Genomic DNA, 23,554 nt, shown 5'->3' with positions numbered 1-23,554 from the left:
TGTTATATTAATGTTTGAAATTGTTTTATATAATGGAATCAAAAATTAATTATGGGACTTAATGGAGCAAAATGTTTCAGTTTTCAATCTTCTCAAAGTGCTATAATAATAATTTTTGAAACATATTCTTACTCACCAAAATGTAAGACACAAAAATTAAAAAATATAGCTTTAAAAGCTTAAAGAACACTCTGTCCAGCTGTGGAAAAAAAAAAAGAGAGACAGTTGAGATATTGCCCCCCCCCCCCCCCCCCCACAAAAGAAAACATACCCTTATATTTGCAGTAGAAAATTTTGTCCAAATTTGCACATGCATATCTTTTCATCTAAGCATCCATAAAAAAGGTATCTTTATATATTAAAGCAAGTGACCAAATGTTTTCTAGAAATTCTAAAAAAGCCTAGCAAACTTGGCACATTTGCACCTTCGTATTATTGCGAAGACAAGTAGCCTCTCTTTAAAAACCCCTAGAAATTCAGCTACTGAAGATACTGGACTGAAATTTGGTATACAACATTCCAAGACCTTATTGAACCTTCACACCAAATTTCATTAGATTTGGAGCTGGTCGAGTGGGGACCCTGGTCCCCTTGACATGGAATGACCCAATAATATACCTAGGCTATCTTTCATTTTCTAATATACAATGTCCAGATATTCTTTAGTTCCCTGGCACAGTGAAGCATCAACCCGATTTCTACTGTTCAACATCTACACTCCACAAGCTCCTGGGCAGCACATAGCACATTGTACTAATATTATCAACTTTTATCCTTGTTCCAATTGCTTATTAAGCAAGGGGACAAAAAACCATCCATATGTTCCCGTACAGTCTCTAATCTCTCTTATCTTACTATCCCGCTTACAGCACTCGGCAGACCTGGATGGTCATTCACCTGAGTGTAAATGAGGGCGGACAAGCACTTAACTTCAGTGATCAGACAAGAACCGGTGTTCCCACTGCAGTAAGGCCATTGGCAAGCAGAAATTCTGTTCATGTCTTTCTGCAACTCCTTACAATTGTCCAGTGATGGTGTCTTCTTGTACATGAAAGAGCATCACCAGCAAACAATCTTATACTGTCGCCATTCCTAGATGAAAAAACTGCTCAAGTATATTGCAAACATTATAGGTCTTATTTGCTCTCTTGTGGCACACCTGAGAATTATTCACAGTCCAGTACAGAGTACTGGGTTCTACTAGACAATTATTCCCTGAGCCAATCACATTTTGTGAAGATACTTCATAAGGTCATATCTTGATAAGCTGTCAACAGTGTGAGACAGACAGAATCTGCTTGCTCACTTGTGTCTAATGTCTGAATGATACCTATCTTCACATCAACACAGTTCATTTCAATCAGACATATTCTTCTTGGCATTGCAACTTTCACATATATTAGTGTGTGTTACAAACAGCTCTTCAACATCTCCCAAGCTGTTACACACACACACACACACACACACACACACACACACACACACACACACACACAAGCAAAGCAATCTGTATGATTATCAAACAAGTCAGTTAGACTTAGCAGAGAGAGGATCCCAGCAATATCTGTTACTGAAATTGTACAATGCTGAACTTCAATGTTTATTTACTAATACCTGTAGCAAAAATAAGAATAACAAATTATCAAATTCAGATGCCCTAGATTTACACCTACTTGAACAGACAATAATTTCAACCTACAGCCAGTAAACATATTGCAAAAGTACCATTATAAACCAGTAACTGAACTGATTTAGCGAAATAACAGACACGCCAAAACTGAATGACTGGAAAGGGCATTTGTTCCCTACTCCTTTTAAATAAGTCTAGTATATTAACAAGCATGCCATCCAGCTCAATAACACATAGGCTAAAGAACTACCGTAGTTTGTAACAGTTACTTCTCTCTTTTCATGTGTAAATGGGCCCATTAAAAATACCTGAGCATGCTGCAGAAGGATGAATCCAGCAAGGGGCAATGTATGCACAGCCATCTGTCATGAAAACACAACTATTTCACCATTCACCACAAAACTAACATGTAACACAAGTTGTAAGTAGCAACCCCATCCCTGCTCAGCTCCTTGCAGCACTCTTAATTCTTCAAGGTGGTGGGATTAAAAGAACAGAGTATGTGTAGAAGTAGATAAAGTCAGATTTTATGTGTGTGTACTAGCTTAACTTGACTTCTCCTTTGATGGTGACATACTGTGTATGTATTGGTATACCATTTTGAATAAGCCTGTTGTTATGTGTGGATTTGTCTGGCTCTGTCACACAAATTCTCCTGCTGACATCTTACAGCTATAGTAGGTATAGGATCTGTGCCCTCTAACTATTCCTGACTGTGTAAAGGAAGCTTTTTACAGGTGCTTTTGTTGTAAATATTGCACCTACCAGTGCCACTCATCTGCTATGACTCATGACACCATCAAAACAGCACTCACATATGTAAAATACACACTATAACTGGAATTTTAATTACTCTCATAACATCAAATTGACTGGCTTTGCAAAGTCACAACCTAATATTCAACTTCCAAACCAACGTGACTGTGGGTACACGACAGATCAGACTATCATCATACCCTACATTCAAAAAAGTAACACAGAAGCAAAACAAGTATTCTCAGTGTTCTGTTTTACTTCACTTTGCACATGAATGTAATCACATGTCATATCAAATCACTTCATCATGGGTCAAAGCTGCGTTCTTGTATCAGTAGGTTCAACCACCCGTTTTGTTCATTACTGGATTGCTTTCAACGTTTTGGTGACTTAAACACAAATACGTGGATACAGTGGCATACAATAAACTGTACTGTTCATTTTGACACACACATTCACCACAGGAGTCAAAGTGATCAATCCTGATTCAATGTTCATAATCGTCTGTCATATACAAACGTATAATTAAATTAAAAATTAGCTGTTCATTGGATCATATGTCTACCATAGCTCTGAAGAAGTAAAAATAAAACTACGGTTTCAGTAACCTAATTGAAAATAAATATGTTTGATATACATTTATAACAACTCAAATATACTACGCTAATAATGTTAAATTATGACAACACTACTGTTACTTTAAGCTACTGCAGAGAAAAAAGTATGTGATATGGTCACTTACTCCAAAATAGGTTGTAATGACAGCGGATCCTTTGCTGCAAGGTGTTTCAAGATTACTGCGACAATCACTTCCTTTTGATTTAAAATAAGCGGTAACGTTTGAACATTCGGGAGCTCCCTTTTAAAGTTATCATAACTATCGGTCAGGTTTAAAACATTCCATTTTTGAAGACACTGATGCATGTATGTGTCATCCTCATCAGCATCCTCAAACTTATGCCTGACGCGGTGGAATACATCAATGTCAATATTTGCTATGCGCTCCGAAAACGGCTGGAACTGCACAGAAATAACTTCAGCACACGTGTACCATAAATATGATAAATTTAAATATTATATTTCAAATGGTACGTCAGTATAAAGCTGCTAAATGTAGACAACTTTCAGTGCTTCTCAACATTACAAATAAAGTATAAATGAAAATTTTACTGTTGTGTCAAGGGATGAGCAAATAAACACACTTAATGATGGATGAACATTAGAGAGCCTCATAATGAACTGGTGTGCATTATGATTATTTTCTACAAATGCTACTGCGTTCTTAATTTCAGTTAGAATCAGCACTCAGACCTTAAATGTGTTGCGTTCCTTGTGTCTGGTGGGTTTATTCTTCATTTTACAATCTCTAGTACAGCAAATTACACAAATCCGAAAAGTACACGCTCTTCTAATACAATAAGGAACTAAGAAACTGCACGACACTACGTATACACTGTACCACCACCGACCACATGGTCTTCACGAAATAAACAAACCAAAGATAAACGTAAACATTATGATGCTTCGAGCATAGATTTTAGTATCAATCAAGTATCTAAGGTCGAAATTGTCAAAAAACAAGTGAACACCTATGGTAGAAGCTAAGCTTGATTCGACAGTTAAATTCGTGGTTTCCGATGTGCATCTATATTTATCCTGTGGAAAGCATTCGTTAAGTGTATGGAAGATGGTACTTTGCTTTGTCCCATGTAATAGGGTTTCTTTCATACCATTCGCCTATAGCGCGTGGGAAGAATGATAGCATAAACGCCTCTGTGCATGCTGTAATTAGTCAGATTTTGTCTTTGCTGTTCCTACGAGAGTGATGCGTAAGCCATTATAACGTATTCCTGCATTACTCAATGAATACTGGTTCTTGAAACTTTGTAAGAATAAATTCACGAGAAAGTTAGCGTCTACGTTCAATTGTGGTCCAGTTCAGAGTTTTCAGATTGTGTGTGAAGCTCTCCCGTGGCTCAAACAAACCCACAGCGATTACAACAGTGTGTAGTTGATAAAGAAATCCCTATCCTCAAGCAGATCGAAGTGGCCAAGGATATAAAACACCCGATGTTAGGAACTGCTGGATTAAGACACCGGTAAAGAAACAAAAAAAATGTGAGATCATAATCAAACAGCCCATAATAGTGATACTAATGGTACAACTAAAAATAAATTTACAGCTCTAACCTACAGTGGCCTGATGTCAGAAACAATAGAGCAATGTTTCCGAAAGATGGACATTCGGATTGGTACGCAGACAACCAATTCGCCAGGACGTGCTTACTACACCGAATAGATCCAAAACCTAATAAGGTCAACAAATCAGGTGTCTACAAGATCCATTGGGATGACTGTGACAGTTAGGCCTACTACTTACATACTGTCCAGATGGCCGCTCTTGTTAAATCTGCTGCAGGTAATATATCTATTCTCAAGAACAGCTTTTGTCATTTGTCACGCACGTTGTCACTGGAAAACATAATTGTTGCACTAGTATTTTAATGTGATCATGTCATTTGACAATTACAAATGATATGTCTTCTATATGTTACATGTTGTCATATCGGATAGTTTCCCAGTCTTGTAATAATGTCTCCTTTTATATTAAAATTTCAACAGTAGTTGAATTCATGTACAATGTTTTTGTTGGTAAGGCAGTTGTTTATGTCTACAGGGTTCCTACCTGGCTTGCCCTTGATGATATTTTTGTCATCAATATTTGCATGATATTCACTACTAAAACTGTTCAGTACGGATTCACGTGTATCTACGATTTGAGTGGTAGGTTATCTTGAAAGCAGTAAATTATTATCTATACAATGCTTTAAAGCTGATTGTGATGCATGTTCATTTTACTAATGGAGTAGGCTCTCCTGATATATATATATATATATAATGTGTTGGCTGTAATATTTTTAAGCTGTATATGTTGAGGGGATTTCTTTTTCTGCTCGTTTACAAATCTTTAGATGATTGTTGTACTCAACCCAAAGCAATCATCATGTTTTAATTGTCTCATGTAAATTGTGACCTATTATGCAAAAAACTTTTGTATGGAAAACAATTAAATTTAATAGATTAAAGTATGACTGGAGAACTTATGTGGAAACAACGCTGATTTTCTCCAAAGTTTTGGGTTACTTCAAGAAGTGGGTCTGTAGGTCAATAGAAGGATTCATTTCCAATTTTATAATCACCCATGATACCAAGTCTCCCCCAGACTATCTCACATGCAGCTTTAATTTCTGTTTTGGTGGATTTGAGTATCTTTTCCAGTGCAATAGATGCACTATCTGCATTTTCTGTTCACCTATCTTTCGATATATACTTAAATTTTCCCCAAAAATCTAAATATTACACACTTAATCTTTTAACCAGATTTCTGTATTAGTATTCTACATGCTTCACTGCTTTTCAGGAACCAACAAAATATTGTACATGATTTCAACTACTTTTGAAATTTCAATGTAACAGGAGGCACTATGAAAGACTGGGAAACTATCCAATATGACAACGTGCCGCATATAGAAGACATATCATTTGTAACTGTCAAATGACCTGATTACATTAAAATATTAGTGTAACGATAAAAATATAAACACATACCATAATCTTGCAAGATTTAAGTAAGAAAGATGGGGCAGTTGTATAAGCAAAATTGCATTAATCATCCATTACTTGCATTTGAAAAACAGATAACATGATAAGAGAGCTTTATGCAATGGCAAAAAGAATTAAAAATTGTTGAACACCTGTAAACCAGTAGGTAGTAATATTAAGAACTGAGTCTCTGTTAACAACAGTCTAAAAAATAAGGAGAAAACCATACCCAGATTGATGTGAGCTTAATATATTATAATATAGGAAATAGCCATCAGTACTGACAGAAATAAAATGAAAGCTGTCCAGCCAGACAGTTAAGACATCCCCATTCTAAGAATAAATGAACTATGTAAGGAGTTGCACTGGCCTAACAGAAATAATCAACAAGACTGGAATTTGGTATGTGAGTACACGAATTTACACCAAGTGAGACGAACAAATCATGAATTTTAACGTACATACAATGCTCAATACAAGTGAACATAGTGTGACTGATAAATAATAAAGAAGTTAATGTTTTCCTATTAAAATATCATATAGCATGTATTATAAAAAACATGACTACAAATCAAATCTACATAAAATAAAAGGAAAGCTATATGTAAAACGTAAGAAACCCACATGGTCTATAGATAGACGTAACTGGATTTACAAGCATTTCTCTTCAGACATAATCTATATTGGAACACAAAGGGTGCCACCACCCAAGAACGAGAAGTAGTTCCATTGCCAGAATTGGGGACAAACGTGGCTAAATGGCAGATGACGGTGGTGTGCTCACAATCTTAGGTCCAGAAGAAGTGCGACTGACTGCATATCAGTAACTAGTACTGAACTCTACAGATTTTCTTCGAAAATACAAAAAAAGACAATAATTCTGGTTGAACTCCATTTGTTCAGTCAAGATCATGTCGGGGCCTTCCCCATACAAGAAAAACTCCAGTTCCTCAAGTAGATCAAGCTTTCCTCCCTTCAATGAGTAATGCAGTATGTCTAACCCATGTTCAATATCCTACAGAGTATGTTTTTCAGAGACAATGCACGTGACAAAAGCTGTTCTTGAGAATAAATATGTTCCCTCTAGCAAATGTTTCTGGCACTATGTTGCAAATGCTTTGCCGGCAACCACTAGGATTCCAATAGTCTCGCCTGTGGGGGATGGGGGTGGCATTCCTTTGGAGCTTTGACTAATACAGCTGTTGTCATGTGGATTGAATGGAGAATCACTTAATCCATAAAAATAAATCTTGTGTTCGCTGCACACAGAGTCAGCTACATTGGTAGCAGTCTCTGATGTGTAATACATGTGTGCCCCATTCAGGGGGGCACTGCAGTGCTCAACACTATGGTGCAACTGCAGGAAGTCACAGTCTAGCTTGTCAGAGAATCTTCGATGTCTCTGGTTCAGTCCTCCCACTCAATTCAGAACCAAGACGCCATGACCAGTTCTGGGGACAATAATACAAATTTTGAGCTTCAGTGAAATTCAGTCCTCTCTACCAGTCACAGGAATGATTCAAGTATGACCTCAGTGCCCAGACAAAAGGTCTAGTTTATTCCAATATGCACCACAATCTCCAGTTGGTTGCATCATGTTCTCTCAGTGGTTGTGGGAATAACTTCTTCAACTTCTTGAATGAGTCCCCAAGAGTAAACAATCAGTGTACACAGTGTCCCTTCCTTTCCCTTGCTGCCATTACCCTGGTAGCATTATTTTCCTAAATTTATTTGAGTCGCTGGCGATTAATAGACCCCTACTCTCTATCTTCCAGGGTGTGGTATGCGCCTGTTAGCGACTTGTTGAAGTTGTGAGAAAGTTTCCAACGTCCACTGCTTAAAACGAATTGCAGTCTTTTTGTGCTTGGCTAATATCTATAGAAAATTTATTCCTAAATTCACTGAAGTCATAAAACGCATCACACAGTGATGTAATTCCAGTGGTCTTTGGATTGTAAGACAGGATTAGTAAGATTAAAAGATTTACTGACCACTGGCCCAGTTCTAAATTTCCTGCACTGCAAAAAGCAATTTATACTTTCAGGCCATACCAATAATCTTGTCTCGGGCTGCGTTCTAAATCAGAAAGTGGATTGAAAAGAATATTCATTAGCACATAAAACAAGACAATTCAATAAGGCAGACAAAAATTATTCAACTAAAGAAAAGGAAAGGCTATCACTAATACCTAGAGTTTTTTCCACTGTTAATCATATAGATGACGCTTTAACGTAATAACTGATCATGTGCATCGAATTGGGTAATGGGACTTGAAGATCTGAAAGTTACTTAACTAGATGGACATTAAGACTAAGCAAATTTGATTCCGAAGCAGTACATCAATCAGATAAAACACATGGGTATGTGTATGGACTGAGTCGGAAAATACACATTGTGAAATATACCAATGTAGGTAGAGAATAATGGCAGCAAGTACAAGTTGCTGACCAATATTGTAGAAGCAATCACAGTTCAGCACTGAAGAAGGTGTGCTGTATAAAATAAACAATGAGCAGTTTGCAGCTAGTAGCACCAGCAAAATTATGAATTGGGTGTTGTGGAAACTTTATGATTCAACTTTCTCTTGACACAGTGGCCACTGAGCTACAGAATGCCGAATCACAAAAAACCACTGGTGGAAGACACGCTAGTAAATAGTCGATCAATATAACAAAAATTTTATTCCATGCTTGCAGGTATTGGAACTCATTCATCAAAAAATTGCATAACAGTTATTCGCAATGTTAGACAAATCATTTTAGATGATAGCATAGACATAACTGGACTATTCTCTCAAAAACAGCAGGAAACCGCTGTGCAGTTCTTATGTTTTGTGTCCATGATCACCATATCTAACAAGCAAGCAGATGCAGTGCCACAAACAACAGTTAAACGATGGATACTGTAGTTTGCAAAACTTGAGATAGTTTAATGTATCAAGGCACGAATTTAATTTCAGACTTAATAAATCAGTTGTGTCTAACATCACGCATTAAACTATTCAGGACTAGTGTGTTACACCTGCAGGCAACCAGATCAACTGAGACAGTCCACAGGACAATACAGAAAATGTTGAATTACTGCAGCAGTAGTCACCATAACAACTGGTATGCCCTACTCCCTTATGTAGTAGTGGCATACAACTCAAAGATCTACGAGAGTACAGGCTTATCCCCATTATGAGGCTGTTTTTCGCCAAATATTCCATGTCCTTTTGAGCTGCACCAGTTCCGTCCAGGAAAATATGTGTCATCATTTCGAAATTTTTGAAAAAGATTAAAAAGTATTTGGTGCCAAGATTAAAATATGAACACTAAGACCCATAATAAAAAAGCAACAATAGCAAAGTATCATGTTGGACACTGGGTGATACTAACTAACTTATATGTGCCAAAAGGGAAAACAAAAAAACTGGCTCAGTTTACCAAAAAACCTTCCACATAACAGAAATGACTTCATGTGTTAACATTAAATTGCAACTGTCACCACACATCATTGCATTGCACAGAAGTCATATTCACCTGTTTGAAGAAACCCCAGTGGAGCTGTCTACATTACTGATAGCACCTCCAGAAGGGGGAAGAGGAGTCACAGACTGAAAAGGAAAGATAGTGGCAACTAACTGAAACAGGTTACACCTACATTTATTCAGTCCATTCCTATGCACTTCAGTCATGAGTGGGGATGATAGGCTAATACAGGATTTCCTCTTCCTTCTCAAGGTATATTCTCAAGGAAGTGGCATACTATTTATGCAACATGCAGACATATTAATCTCAGATCACCAGTGGACCCTAAGAATGGAACATGAAAAACAGAATTTAGAAGTTGGAAGACACCGTTAGCAAACTGCAATTCGTGATGAAAAATCAGGCAAGGTCGAACAATACACAAGGCGAATATCAATTACTGGGATCAACATTTACATGGAAACAGAGGCAATTACACTTAACTACAGACCCAGTTCTGCAAGTCTGTTGGAAAAGGGGCTAGCTAGATACAGGTGGTGAAACCCAAAAACATTTTTCAATACAACTGATGTAGAGGACATGGAAAAGATCAAAAAGCAAGAACAAGCGAATGTAGAAGACACCCAGAGAACCATAGATCTACTCACTACACAGCTCGACAGTCTTGAAGATGACAGAGCAAATAACACTAAACAACTATGCTTCTTGGGCACCGCCTCACATTCGGAAATTGGAAGATACTACCAAACATGAGTTGGACTTTCTCAGGGACTGTTTGGATAATGCAGGTGCCCAGCTAAGGATAGCAAAATCCCTTTGTACCCTCACTGATGGTGTTACTGACACATACAGAAACCACCACACTACAAGAAGCGTTTTTACACCCTGTCCAAGGCCATCTTACCCCAATACTTCTACTCAAGTTCCATTCCTGGAAGGAATATGACGCATTCAAGCAAAATTATCAGTACTATTGGTATTCCTAGCAACAGTGGAGGAAGAATTTTTGTTGTTGTGCTGTCACATAGTCACTGCACTAGTACGCAAATGGCAGTAGAAAATTCAAATAAAAATACCCCTAACTGTGAGGAACTGCAGATTTCGGTTTTACACCCTACATATCTACCTGTTAGTATGGGGACTCCAAAAAATGTTTGTGTGTCTAAAAGAGTATGAAATATTACTTGAGACATCTGAGAGACACTAGCAAGCGCTGCCCTCCACACAGGAATATTACACTGCAAAACCATGCCAGGACCATCTGCCTCATGCAACGAACACTCACTGTCACCTGATCGTGTGAGTTCACTCTATTCCACCCCCAGATATCTGCAATGGATTCCCCTAAAGAGGTGTTTACACATAAAACGTCCTTTTTCAAAGGATAATATCACATTGGTTGTTCTCAGTGGCAACACACTGGTTGTCATTGGTAGCACACATACTGGTGCACAACAGGTAGGACTACACATTGCTTCATACTTCACACATTTTTCTAGTGGCCTTTTCCAGTGTTGTTCTCTGATTATAAATGTACATATTATCATTGTTTCATTGTCAAAGACAGTTATTTGAAGTATTGTGAAATAATATTCTTGCCAATTATTGAAAATAATTTTGTAAACATTGTGAGTAGATACATTAGTAATGTGCGGGACTTTGCAGTTGTGTAGAATGCAAAGATATTGCCTGAATGGTACTAGTGTCTGTGGTACATGGGGGAGTGAACAGAGAGTCACAAATCAGTAGTGAAAAAGGTCAGTTGGGGAGCATTTGTGAGATTGTGCAAAAATAAGTGTGTGTAAACTGAACATTGTCATACCATATAGCAAGGTTTAGTGGATGTGCACAGCATGGAAATATATGGGCCACAGTACAAGAATTGGTTTAAAGAAGATTATAAAAATAAAAGTACTGTGTGGTCAAATATATTTTAAATTTATCCATGAATGAAAGAATAGCCTTGTGCAAATAGTTGTTGTTGACGAATCATTAGATTGTGCCAATTCTAGACCCTGCTCAATATAAGACTGTAACATTACAGATACTTAGAAATGTAGAAGACATGCCAGTGTCATAGAATTATTTTACTGAACAGTACAATAGAGAGTTCAAACTTTCATTCTTATCTTGTCTTAATGAATTTCCCATCTCATTATTGACAACAGCAGATTCTTTTGCTGTCACTACAACAACTGAATATTGCTCAATTAAAAGAGAAAGAAACCTTCATATAAAATTAATGAATGTGCCATGTACTAAAATTTCAGTTTTGCTCCTTCACTGAAAAGATCAATGTTGCCAAGTTATTGATATCATTAAACAGTTTTATAGTTTGACTAAGATCATTATCTCACTGAAAATAAAGTTCAGCAAGTAACTGCATCATTTTTACTGGCAAACTACATTGAAATTTTACATGCTAATGTAAAAGGGTCATTCTTTTATGGTGAATTTATTGATTTTTATGTCGATCTTGGATTTTGTACTTTCACCATTGTCTTTTGATAGTTGCTGTTAATTTCAGTCATCTTAAGATTCGTTATTGTGTTTCCTTGAATTTTGATCAGTAGTAAGAGATAATTCATAAAACCTAAGGACAATGAACATTATGATCACTAATATTGCTCAATCAACAGGCCTACCACATTATATGTTGCTATTAGTAAATAATTTTCTATCTTGTATGATTCTAAAGTGTTCAATATAATGACAGTTGACTTTGAAAGAGTTAGTAATCACTTGCATTTCCGTTGAGCTCCTGTATGTGCACTGAACATTATAACTTGCTTATTTTTACATAATTACATAATTCCTAAAACAACAAAAAATATTTAATTTTAGAATTTCTGTCCATAAACAGGCAGAAGACCATTTTGTTTGATTTAATGATGATAGTTTCAGGAAACTTAAGTTTCATAATTAGTAACAAACATGACTAACTAGTCAAAGTGATCAATGTAATTACACAGTTTTCGTTTCAAGGCATTATCAGTGGCATAGACACTTGCCTTATAACATTTAGTAGTAAACTTGTCTGAATTCTTTCAGTTCATGTTCTTTAGAACTGATGCCTTAACTGAAATTTAGATACACTTTAGTCACAGTCTATTACTAATAATTATGAGTGGGTTGCAATGTGACATCTCTATTCCAAACTTCTGACTACCATCCACCATTACGTAAATTGAAAGGAGAGGTGGGAGAAAGGAAAGGAAATGGAAGTAACTGATAATATCAGCTACATCATGACTTTGTGCTGAATCTCTCCACCATCAATGGAACCACCACCCTAAATAATACCCATACTTTAATTTACATATCCCATTTATCCTTTGAGGTCCTATTCACTGAGAACTTGAACTATCTGTAAGATAGTTTGGACACGGCCCTCCTTGCCTCCCTAGATCAGATGTTAGCTTCATGTAGTGGCCTTATGTCAGTGGAACTGATAACCATAGGAACCACAGCCTCAGCAGTCTGCATAATTCTAGTCAGAATAGGTATTTATTATTACCAATTCCAGTGTAAGGTTGCCCAAATTACATCCCTGTCAAACTTCAACCCTCAGGTGAACACCAAAGTCTTGACTGACATAGGACAGTGCAAATTATGAACTAAAAACTCTGTGTTTGTGACAAGCACTTGAGAAACAACGAAAAAAGTGTAAATAGTGCAAAGGAACAGACCACTGAAAGTACATTTCACCACTAGGAGTGCTCAGAGAATTCAAGCAGGAGGACACAAATAGTATGTAAATGTTATATTACAGTGCTTCGGTTGCAGCCCATTTTCAAACAGGAATTTTCTGGCAAAATTTAGCTAAGGAGGGAAGAATAAAATGAACCAAATGGTGCTGGTAGCTACACCATTTTTGCAATAGTGACTGCAACAATCAGTGACCCCATGTTGATGAAGCACTCTCCGCTTCTGTGCCAAGCTAGTTCTGTGAGGCCAGGACACTATGGACACTAACCACCCTTTGAGAAAGGAGTTCGAGACACAGAGGACTGTTGCAGTAATACTACTTCTGTATGATCAGATCCAGACAGCAGTATTTATACCCTCACCCTCTCCCATGGGTCAGCCAATTATCACCAGGCAGCTGGGCTGCATTACGATGGCCATCCTGTGTCCGACACTGCTATGAAGATGATGCAGCCGCCACCACCATGACTTGGATTTGAACCCTGGATTGCTGCCTGACTGCCTGGCACTTACCCACTGCAGCTGCCACCACTGTGACCAGGCCTCGAACCATAAACTGCTGCCTGACTCCCCAAGCACTTGACTGCCACTGTCAGTCCACTCACCAGGATTCAATTTCCTTCAAATGATCCAGATTTGATACTGAGGACCCCCCCCAGTCCTGCATTGCTGGGGCTTACATGGGCTGCTGTAGCTGTAAAACATTTAGTATGTAGTTCAGGCCATTGGGTCACCCTGCCGACTTCTCTGTGACAACGACAGGCAATGTAGCCAGGTCAGCACACAGGCTGATTACTCAGCGCCACGCCAGCCTTATAATGCAGCAGCTGTTGCTATCGGTAGTTGCTGCTGCTCACAGGACCCGTGCGGTGGCGATGATGTGCTGAAAGATGATGTGTCGGTGTATTTGTCAACCTCACCGAGGTTCTAGAGGTTAACACTCGTAAGTCCAATGATTAAATTAATGTAAAAAATAAACAATAAAGGGCAGATCAGGATTTGGTAATGATGAAGAATAGGCTGAAGTTTAAGTGACTAAGTAGGGAAAATCCATTTCCAAAGAAGTGGGTTACAGACATTCTAAGGAATGAAGAGACATGCCTGAAGTTCTCTAAGGCCATAGATACTGCGATAATGAATAGCTCAGTAGGCAGCTCAGTTGAAGAGGAATGGACATCTCTAAAAGCGGCAATCACAGAAGTTGGAGAGAAAAACTTAGGTATGAGGAAAGGTAGCTGCAAAGAAATGTGGGCTTTCAAATAACTATGCACCCTCCGACTCAGAGTTGAAATATTAACAGTTTTGGCTGGTTTCGTTGTCTAGGGGCTGGGATATGCAGTTGCTGCATTGCGGGCCAAATACTGCTGAGTCTACAATATACGATACGAATACACACGTGAATTGAACGGTTAAAGGTTTCTATCACTCGACCATTGCGAATTATGAAAGTAACATATAAATTTATAAATGAAAGATTGCTATTAAATAAAATCTGCAGGTACTATCTTAACGACTTTAAATGATAAGTACAATAGAAGAAGTACTTTTGAGAATGCGGCATATTTCTGCAAAACTCTTATAGGTGTAGATGGTCCAGCAATTAAATAAAATATATGTTGAATAAAAGGGAAACAATAGATTCCTAGTTCACGTAATTAGTTGTGATCAACAACACAGCTCGTGAGATATTCACTTCTAAATGCACACAATGTCTTCACTGTAGAAACCACAGAAATCTCACAACTGAACAAGTTGGCACTCAAAAATATTTCTATCTGCCACGACCACGCGCAAACTGCTCCACGCTCTCCTCTCCAAGTCTCCGCCGCGACCGAGCGTCTGTCGCGCCATCACGTCCAGCACTTCTGTGTCCTGTGCCATACTCTCCCGTACTCCCTTCCATTCGCTTCAGTAGTTGCCTGCCTTAGTAACGAGTGCTGTGATTGGCTAGAGCGCTCCCTCCACGTCTCCAAGCTAACGTACACTTACAAACATAAAACACTATCGAAATACTGGATTTACATTTAAATAACTTGTAATTAAATAAATATTCCTACGGCTAGAGCATAAACACGCTCTAACACACATTATTAGATACATAAACAAATTAAATAAACATATATCAAAGGAATAGAACAAGAGGTAGGCCAGTAGCTAATGTCTCTGTGCTTTCTATAACACTAAATATTTAACTAATTTCTTCATGAATAGTACTGGGTGATCAAAAAGTCAGTATAAATTTGAAAACTGAATAAACCACGGAATAATGTAGATAGAGAGATGCAAATTGACACACATGCTTGGAATGACATAGCGTTTTATTAGAATCAAAAAAATACAAACGTTCAAAAAATGTCCGACAGATGGCGCTTCATCTGATCAGAATAGCAATAATTAGCATAACAAAGTAAGACAAAGCAAAGATGATGTTCTTTACAGGAAATGCTCAATATGTCCACCATCATTCCTCAACAATAGCTGTAGTCGAGGAATAATCTTGTGAACAGCACTGTAAAGCATGTCCGGAGTTATGGTGAGGATTGGCATCGGATGTTGTCTTTTAGCATCCCTAGAGATGTCGGTCGATCACGATACACTTGCGACGTCAGGTAACCCCAAAGCCAATAATCGCACGGACTGAGGTCTGGGGACCTGGGAGGCCAAACATGACGAAAGTGGCGCCTGAGCACACGATCATCACCAAACGATGCGTGCAAGAGACCTTTCACGCATCTAGCAATATGTTTTTTTTTGGTTCTAATTAAACCCCATGTCATTCCAAGCATGTGTGTCAATTTTTACCTCTCTATCTACATTATTCCGTGGTTTATTAAGTTTTCAAATTTACACTGACTTTTTGATCACCCAGTATATATCGGATATAAACAAAGACATTCCAAGGAATGAAGAGACATGCCTGACGTTCTCTAAGGCTATAGATGCTGCGATAATGAACAGCTCAGTAGGCAGCTCAGTTGAAGAGGAATGGACGTCTCTAAAAGCGGCAATCACAGAAGTTAGAGAGAAAAACTTAGGTATGATGAAAGGTAGCTGCAAAGAAACCATGGGTAGGAGAAGAAATACTTCAGATGATCAACGAAAGAAGGAAGTTAAAAATGTTCAGGGAAGTCCATGAATACAGAAATACAAGTCAGTTAGGATGAAATAAATCGGAAGTGCGGGGAAAAAATTGCTACATGTAAAATCAGAAAAAATGGAAAAAGAAATAATTGTCAGAAGGACTCAGCATATACGAGGGTAAGTCAATTATTATCCACAATTTAGTTATATTTTTGCTTATTCTGGTAGTACTGTCATTTTACATTGGTTACACATGCTTTGTTTATTTGTTGTTCTACCTTTGCAATTTTCAAGTGCTACTTTAGTTTCGTTATCGCTGCCATGCTCTTAATCATGTCTGCTCCGCTGTCTATTTGCACCAAAGAAGAGCACCATTCAGTGATCCGTTTTTTGTGGTCAGAAGACGTATCGGGGGTCGAAATTCATCAAAGACTTTCGATACAGTATGGGAACAGTGTTTTGCCACAAGAGAGTGTCTACAAATGGATTGAAAAATTCCGTAATGGTCGCACAAGAGTTACTCACGATGAAAGAGCCGGACGACCGTTTACTGCCACAAATGAAGAATCCATTGAGTGTTCACGTGAAATGATTCTCTTAGACAGACGGTTAACTATTGACAAAGTGGCACATCGTTTGCAAATTAGTTACAGATCTGCCTACGAAATCATCCACAACAGACTTGGGTTTCATAAAGTTTGAGCAATATGGATCCCAAACAACTCACACAGTTGCATAAACAAACAAGCTTGGTCATCTGCAAAAAACATTTGGATCGCTATGGTAACGAATGGGACAACTTCTTATATGGGATCATTACTGGTGACGAAACATCGATCCATCATTATGAGCCGGAGAGTAAACGGCAGAGTATGGAATGGAAATATCCAAATTCGCCGTGCAAGAAACAGTTCAAGACCCAACTGTCTGCAGGAAAACTGATGCTTACCGTTTTTTTGGACGCAGAAGGTGCAGTACTGGAACACTATGGGGAAAGAGGGGCAACAATAAACAGTGTAGGTTACAATTCGAAGCAAACACCGAGGATTGCTGTCAAAAGGAGGTGTGTTGTTGCACGACAATGCCCATCTGCATACTGCTGCCCACACTGCTGAAACTCTCCAGAAACTCAGTTGTGAAGTACTGGATTATCCTTCATATAGTCCCGATCCTGCCCCTTCTATCACTTGTTTGGTCCACTCAAACAGGCAATAAGGAGCCGTCGATTTGTCTTGGACGAAGCAGTGAAAGAAGCGGTGTATTCCTGGCTCGCAGTTCAACCGACAACCTTCTTTTATAGGGCATCAGGAAGCTTGTACAACGATGGACCAAATGCGTTGAAATGCAAGGAAACTATGTCGAAAAATGATGTTCTTGTAAGTTTCCTTTTTCATTGCAATAAAGTTTTATAACTACTTTGAGGCTAATAATTGACTTACCCTCGTAGAAAAGTCACTTCCTGTGAAATTAAAAGCAAGAGCGGTAACATGAAGAGTGTAATGGGAGTTCCACTCTTAAATGCAGAGGAGAGAACAGATAGGTGGAATGAGCACATTGAGGACCTATATGAGGGGGAGGACTTATCTGGTGATGTGATAGAAGAAACAGAAGTCGATAGGAAAGAGATAAGGGATCCAGTTTTAGAAGAGCTTTGGAAGGTTTACAATCAAATAACACAGTGGGGTTACATAACATTCCATCATAATTTGTAAAATAACAGGTGGAAGCGGCAACAAAACGATTATTCACGTTGGTTGTGGAATGTGTGAGACTGGCAATGTATAAAAACCATCCACACAATTTCCAAGATTGCAAGGGGCGACAAATGGAAGAATTATAGCGAAATCAACTTACTGGTGAGCATCCAAGTTGCTGACAAAAATAGTATACAGAGGAATGGAAAAGAATTAGAGGATGTGTTAGATGACTATCAGTTTGGCTTTATGAAAGGTAAAGGCACCACTGAAGAATAATCAAGGCGCATTCATAGGATCTGTCGACCTGAAGAAAGAGTTCGACAATGTAAACTGGTGCCAGATGTTTGAAATCCCGAGAAAAGTAGGGGCAAGCCATAGGGAAAGATGGGTAGTATAAAATATGCACTAGGACCAAGAGGGAACAATAAGAGTAGAAGACCAAGATCAAAGTGCATGGGTTAAAAAGGGTGGAGACAGGGATTTAGTATTTCACACCTGCTGTTCAATCTATACATCGAAGAAGCAATGCCGGAAATAAAAGAAAGGTTCAAGGGTGGGAATAAAATTCAAGGTGAAGGATATCAATGACATTGCTACCCTCATTGAAAGTGAAGAAAAATTACAGGATTAGTTGAATGGAATGAACAGTCCAATGAGTACAGAATATGGATTGAGAGTAAATCGAAGAGAGACGACGAAAGCAATGAGAAGTGGCAGAAACGAGAACAGCAACAAACTTAATATCATAGCTAGTGATAATGGATTAGATGATGTTAAAAATTCTGCTACCTAAGCGGAAAAATAACCCATAATTGAAGGAGCAAGGAAGAGATAACACTGAAAAAGGGGGTGATTCCTGAACAAGAGAATCTACTAGCATCGAAGACGGGTCTTAGTGGAAAGTTCTCAGAACGTATGTTTCGAACACAGCATTGTATGTCACTGAGACAATGACTGTGGGGAAACCGGAGCAGAAAATATTAGAATCATTTGAGATGTGGTGCTACAGAAGAGTGTTGAAAATTAGGTAGACTGATAAGGTAAAGAATGAGGAGATTCTCCACAGAATCGGCGAGGAAAGGCATATATATGGGAAACACTGACAAGAAGAAGGGACAGTATGATAGGGCGTGTGTTAAGACATAAGGGAATAAGTTCTGTGGTACTAGAGGGAGCTTTAGAGGGTAAAAACTGTAGAGGAAGATAGAGCTTGGGGTACAGCCAGCAAATAATTGAGGGCACTGGTTGCACATGCTGCTCTGAGATGAAAAGGTTGGCGCAGCAGAGGAATTCGTGGTCTGCTACATCACACTTGCCAGAAGACCGATAAGTACCTGTCAGAGAGGTCACAGTTTGTACGAGTAGTAACTGACAGAAAGTCATCAAGTGAAACAGAAGTGACTTCTGGTGTTCCCCAACGTAGAGTATAAGGCCCTTGCTGTTCCTTATCAATATAAACGATATGGGAGACAATCTGAGCAGCCCTCTTAGGTTATTTGCAGATGATGCTGTCGTTTATCGATTAACAAAATCACCAGAAGATCAAAACAAATTGCAAAAGATTTGGAAAAGATGTCTTTATGATGCGAAAATTGGCAATTGATCCTAAATAACGAAAAGTGTGAGGTCATCCATATGAGTGCTAAAAGGAGTCCTTTAAACTTTGGTTACACGATGAATCAGTCAGATCTAAAGGCTGCAAATTCAACTAAATACTTAAGAATTACAATTACGAACATCTTAAATTGGTAGGAGCAATAGACAATGATGTGGGGAAAGTTAACCAAAGACAGCATTCTACTGACAGGACACTTAGAAAACGTAACAGATCTACTAAGGAGACTGCCTATACTATGCTTGTCCGTTCTCTTTTAGAATACTGCTGTGTGGTGTGGAATCCTTACCTGATAGGATTGATGGAATACATCGAAAAAGTTCAGAGAAGGGCAGCGTGTTTTGTATTATCGCGAAATAGGGGAGAGAGTATCACTAAAATGATAGAGGATTTGGGGTGGACATCATTAAAACAGAGGCTTTTGCGCTGTGACATAATCTTCTCATTAAATTCTAATCACCATCTTTCTCCTCTGAATGCGAAAATATTTTGTTGGAACCGACCTACAAAGGAAGAAACGATCACCATAATAAAAATAAGGGAAATCAGAGTTCATACAGAAAAATATAGGTGTTTGTTTTTTCTGTGTGGTATATGAGATTGGAACAATAGAGAATTCTGAAGGTGGTTCGATGAACCCTCTGCCAGGCACTTAAATGTGATTTGCAAAGTGTCCATGTAGATGTAGATGAAGATGAAAAAACAAACGAAAAATAAAAAATAAAAAGGCATTTGTATCCTCTGCTGCCTCCTTCTGAGGCTCTTACAACCAATCTCCTGTAGAAAATCACTCACCCACGCCAAGCCAACCTGAAACTCACAACATATGAAAATATATAGTTTAAGTGATACAATGTAGTAAACATCTCGTAAAAATGCATAATTTTAGGGTGATTTCTTATGCTAAAGTGTTGCATAAGTAATGTGTGAGGATAAGCGTGCCACCACAGATATGGCCCAGGTCCCATGTAATAAAGAAGTCAATAACATAGATTACATTTTTCTGGTGCAAAACATGATGTGTTATCTTCTTCTCCCATAAATTATGCTTGGTAAGTTGAAGCATTGCTGAAAAACTTCTAAAAATTTCGTGTGATCATCCTTTTGTCCTTGTGCCGCCAGTAGCATAGCCTCAGATTGGCTTAAGATCGAAATGATAGTATATTTATGTATTTTGAAAAATACCATAGTCAGTTTAGGAATCGAAACAGTAATGTGGCACTTAATTTGAGAGTCAACAGTCATGTTTTAGGTATCAAGGGCAAATTACACGTTAACTGAACTCTTCCATTAGCTTAAGCCTAAAGAACAGTAATTCAGACTGCCTAATGATTTTGTAAAGTATCATTGCTGGCCTGCATAGCATAGTATTTTTGCCAACATGAATTTTTTTGTTATAGGCATAATTAGGTTAGTTTTTCTTCATGGTATCACTTAGCCTTAAAATGAAGTATCAACTGTCTTCTTAATATACTACTTTTAGCATGTGTTTTGTTGTATTCTTTTATACCAATTTAGATGTGGGAATAGTAATGCAGCATTTAATTTGAGTCTAAAATATGTTTTAGGTACTAATTTTGGCAGATATTTTAGATGCAGAAGCAACTTTATAACAATTTACATAAACATTGTGTGTGTGTGTTTGTGTGTAATCTGTGTTTCCATATTTGAGGGGTGGAAAAACAGTAAGCTGTACCAGTACTGTTAATATCTTTATCTTTTTGAACATGGCGCAAAATTCCTACTGTTTGGACACTTTTGCACTTAGCAGCTACATTTTAATAGCTGGTTAAATGATGTACTGAGATTGGCTGTTTCGTTTACATGTCCAGTATATCCCACTGTGACACCAGGGAAAGGAAGGCGAGACTTGTGTTATTATGATAACGACATCATGGGTAGGATCGAGCAAGGTGGGGCAGTAGTTAGCACACTGGACTCACATTCACGAGGATGACTGTTCAAACCTACATCCAGCCATCCTGATTTAGGTTTTCTGTGATTTCCCTAAGTCACTTCAGGCAAATGGCTTCTTTGAAAGGGCATGGTCGATTTCCTTCCTCATACTTCCCTACTCTGATGGGACCAATGACTTTGCTGTTTGGTCCCCTCCCTCACATCAAACAATCAACCAACCATGGAAAGGAGGCATAGTTTATGACATCATGTGTAGAGTACTAACCAGCACATGTGACAATACAAATACAAACAATGTGCAGAAATTAGCAACCATGAATTGTTCATAAATTTAGAAATTCAGCCTTCAGTTGCAAGATAAAATTTTATTAGTTTATCTAGATTTCGATGCCAATAATGGTATCTTCTTCAAGAACCTATAAATTAATTCATACGGACATATTTTACACATTGAAAAACATTATCAATGTAATGATTTCATAATAAAGAAAATCGTTGCACTTACAAAAATTAAATTATTTTTAGGGCCAAACGTTGGCCATGTCACAGAATAAAATTAAAACAGAATAAAGATGCATGTCTGTCAAAACAAAAAACATTAAAACAAACATAGATGGAGCTATGCCGGTCAGGAATAAGAGTCACATGTAAAGAACGAGGAAACTAGGTGTCGCGAGCAGTTCCACGGCGAGGCTCGGCCAGACAGATGGTAACTGTACTACTTTATTCCTCAGTAAATGCACACAATAATCAATGATTCCCTGAGTCCAAAGAACGCCAGGACTGGAGGAGGTGAAGGCTTCAAGGGTCATGGCTGATGGCTCATTGTGGTTGTTGTTGTGTATCTTCCATGGTGGCTGCTGCAGTGGTGCCATTGCATGGTGTAGATATAGGAATTGGGCTCAGCTGGAAGGAGCTGGTGAGCATAGTCAGAGCCGTCTTGCAGTCAGACAGTATCTACATGTACAGCTGGTGAAAGGATTTCTGCATGGCGCCCGGAGAAGATGTGACTCACAGACACAGAATAGTGCCCGCGCTTGCTGTGCCAGTGGTAACGATGTGCACTGCTGGTGGCGAGGCTAGCGCCATCTGCTAGAGGCTGGTTTGTCAACAGGCATACTTATGATGTCGACTCTAATGTTGCCATATAGGTGGTGCATGTGCTGGCTAGTGTAATGTCTCTGGCAGGTAACTCCTGTGGTACTGAAGTACAATCATCCCCTGGTCACAGGTGTTGTGCTAATAGCTGTTGTGGCAGGCAAATGGCCAGGATATAATAGTGTCAATATCATGTCAAGTATCTGGAGAGACTTTTGTAGCTTTTTATAATTAATAATGTGTGATGAAATAGAGAGATGACAATTGTTATGCTTTCCTTGTGTGATAAGCGTTGGACAGACTAGACATTACTACAGCATGCTGCTAGACGAGGCAAACAAAATGCTGCATCTCTGTGGTAAATTGGAGTGCTTACTATAGGCTAGAAAGTTTAACTGACATTTCCAAAAAATAAATGTATGATGTTCAATGTTTTCAGGTACGTGTCTGAAGTCATGTTACTCATTCAAATCCCTGTAACAACGTACCCTAGAATGCTGCTAAAGAAGCCAAATGTAAACGATGTAGAGGAGTGCTTCCTAAACTCTGACTGAACATTCGAGAATCCTGGTACTCTGATAGAAGCCTTGTTTATTTTGAAGGGTGATAAAATGTAAAAATGAGAAAAATCTGTTTTATTCAGTGATCACTTCAATTTTGAATCATAACTAATAAGACAGAAATAATCATAAAATTAAAAACACAGTATCGTCCAAATGCTGTAAAAACCACCATATTACTAACAGCTTTTTGTCTAGTACTTATAAACTTCCTGTGGAACACCAGTATTCTGCAGAACACAGTTTGGGAAACGCCGACCTAGAGGCACACTACTGTGCTATGGTCTGAGGGTTTCATTGTGTACCTGCACTGTAGACATGTACGTCCCAACACTAAAAAAATTATTATGTAACTTTCTTTTATTGCATATGACGATTAAAGTATTCTGACTACCCCTTGATTTTGCACAATCTTCCAG

At 38.3% G+C, this 23,554-nt stretch overlaps 1 protein-coding gene across 1 annotated transcript in view; it reads right to left on the bottom strand.

Annotated features, from left to right (window-relative positions):
* LOC126466159 (small subunit processome component 20 homolog) overlaps positions 1–3,761 on the bottom strand; it is a 221,105-nt gene extending 217,344 nt beyond the window's left edge. The window contains exons 1-2 of the mRNA XM_050096362.1: positions 3,698–3,761; positions 3,129–3,406 (exon numbers count right to left, since the gene is read on the bottom strand). Coding sequence (XP_049952319.1) covers positions 3,129–3,406; positions 3,698–3,742 — 323 coding nt within the window. The 5' untranslated portion in view covers positions 3,743–3,761. The remainder of the gene's footprint in view (positions 1–3,128; positions 3,407–3,697) is intronic.
* Between the last annotated feature and the right edge of the window lie 19,793 nt (positions 3,762–23,554).

The sequence above is a fragment of the Schistocerca serialis genome, chromosome 1 (assembly GCF_023864345.2).
Source record: "Schistocerca serialis cubense isolate TAMUIC-IGC-003099 chromosome 1, iqSchSeri2.2, whole genome shotgun sequence".
NCBI lineage: Eukaryota > Metazoa > Arthropoda > Insecta > Orthoptera > Acrididae > Schistocerca > Schistocerca serialis.
This window is presented reverse-complemented; position numbering and strand designations above follow the sequence as displayed.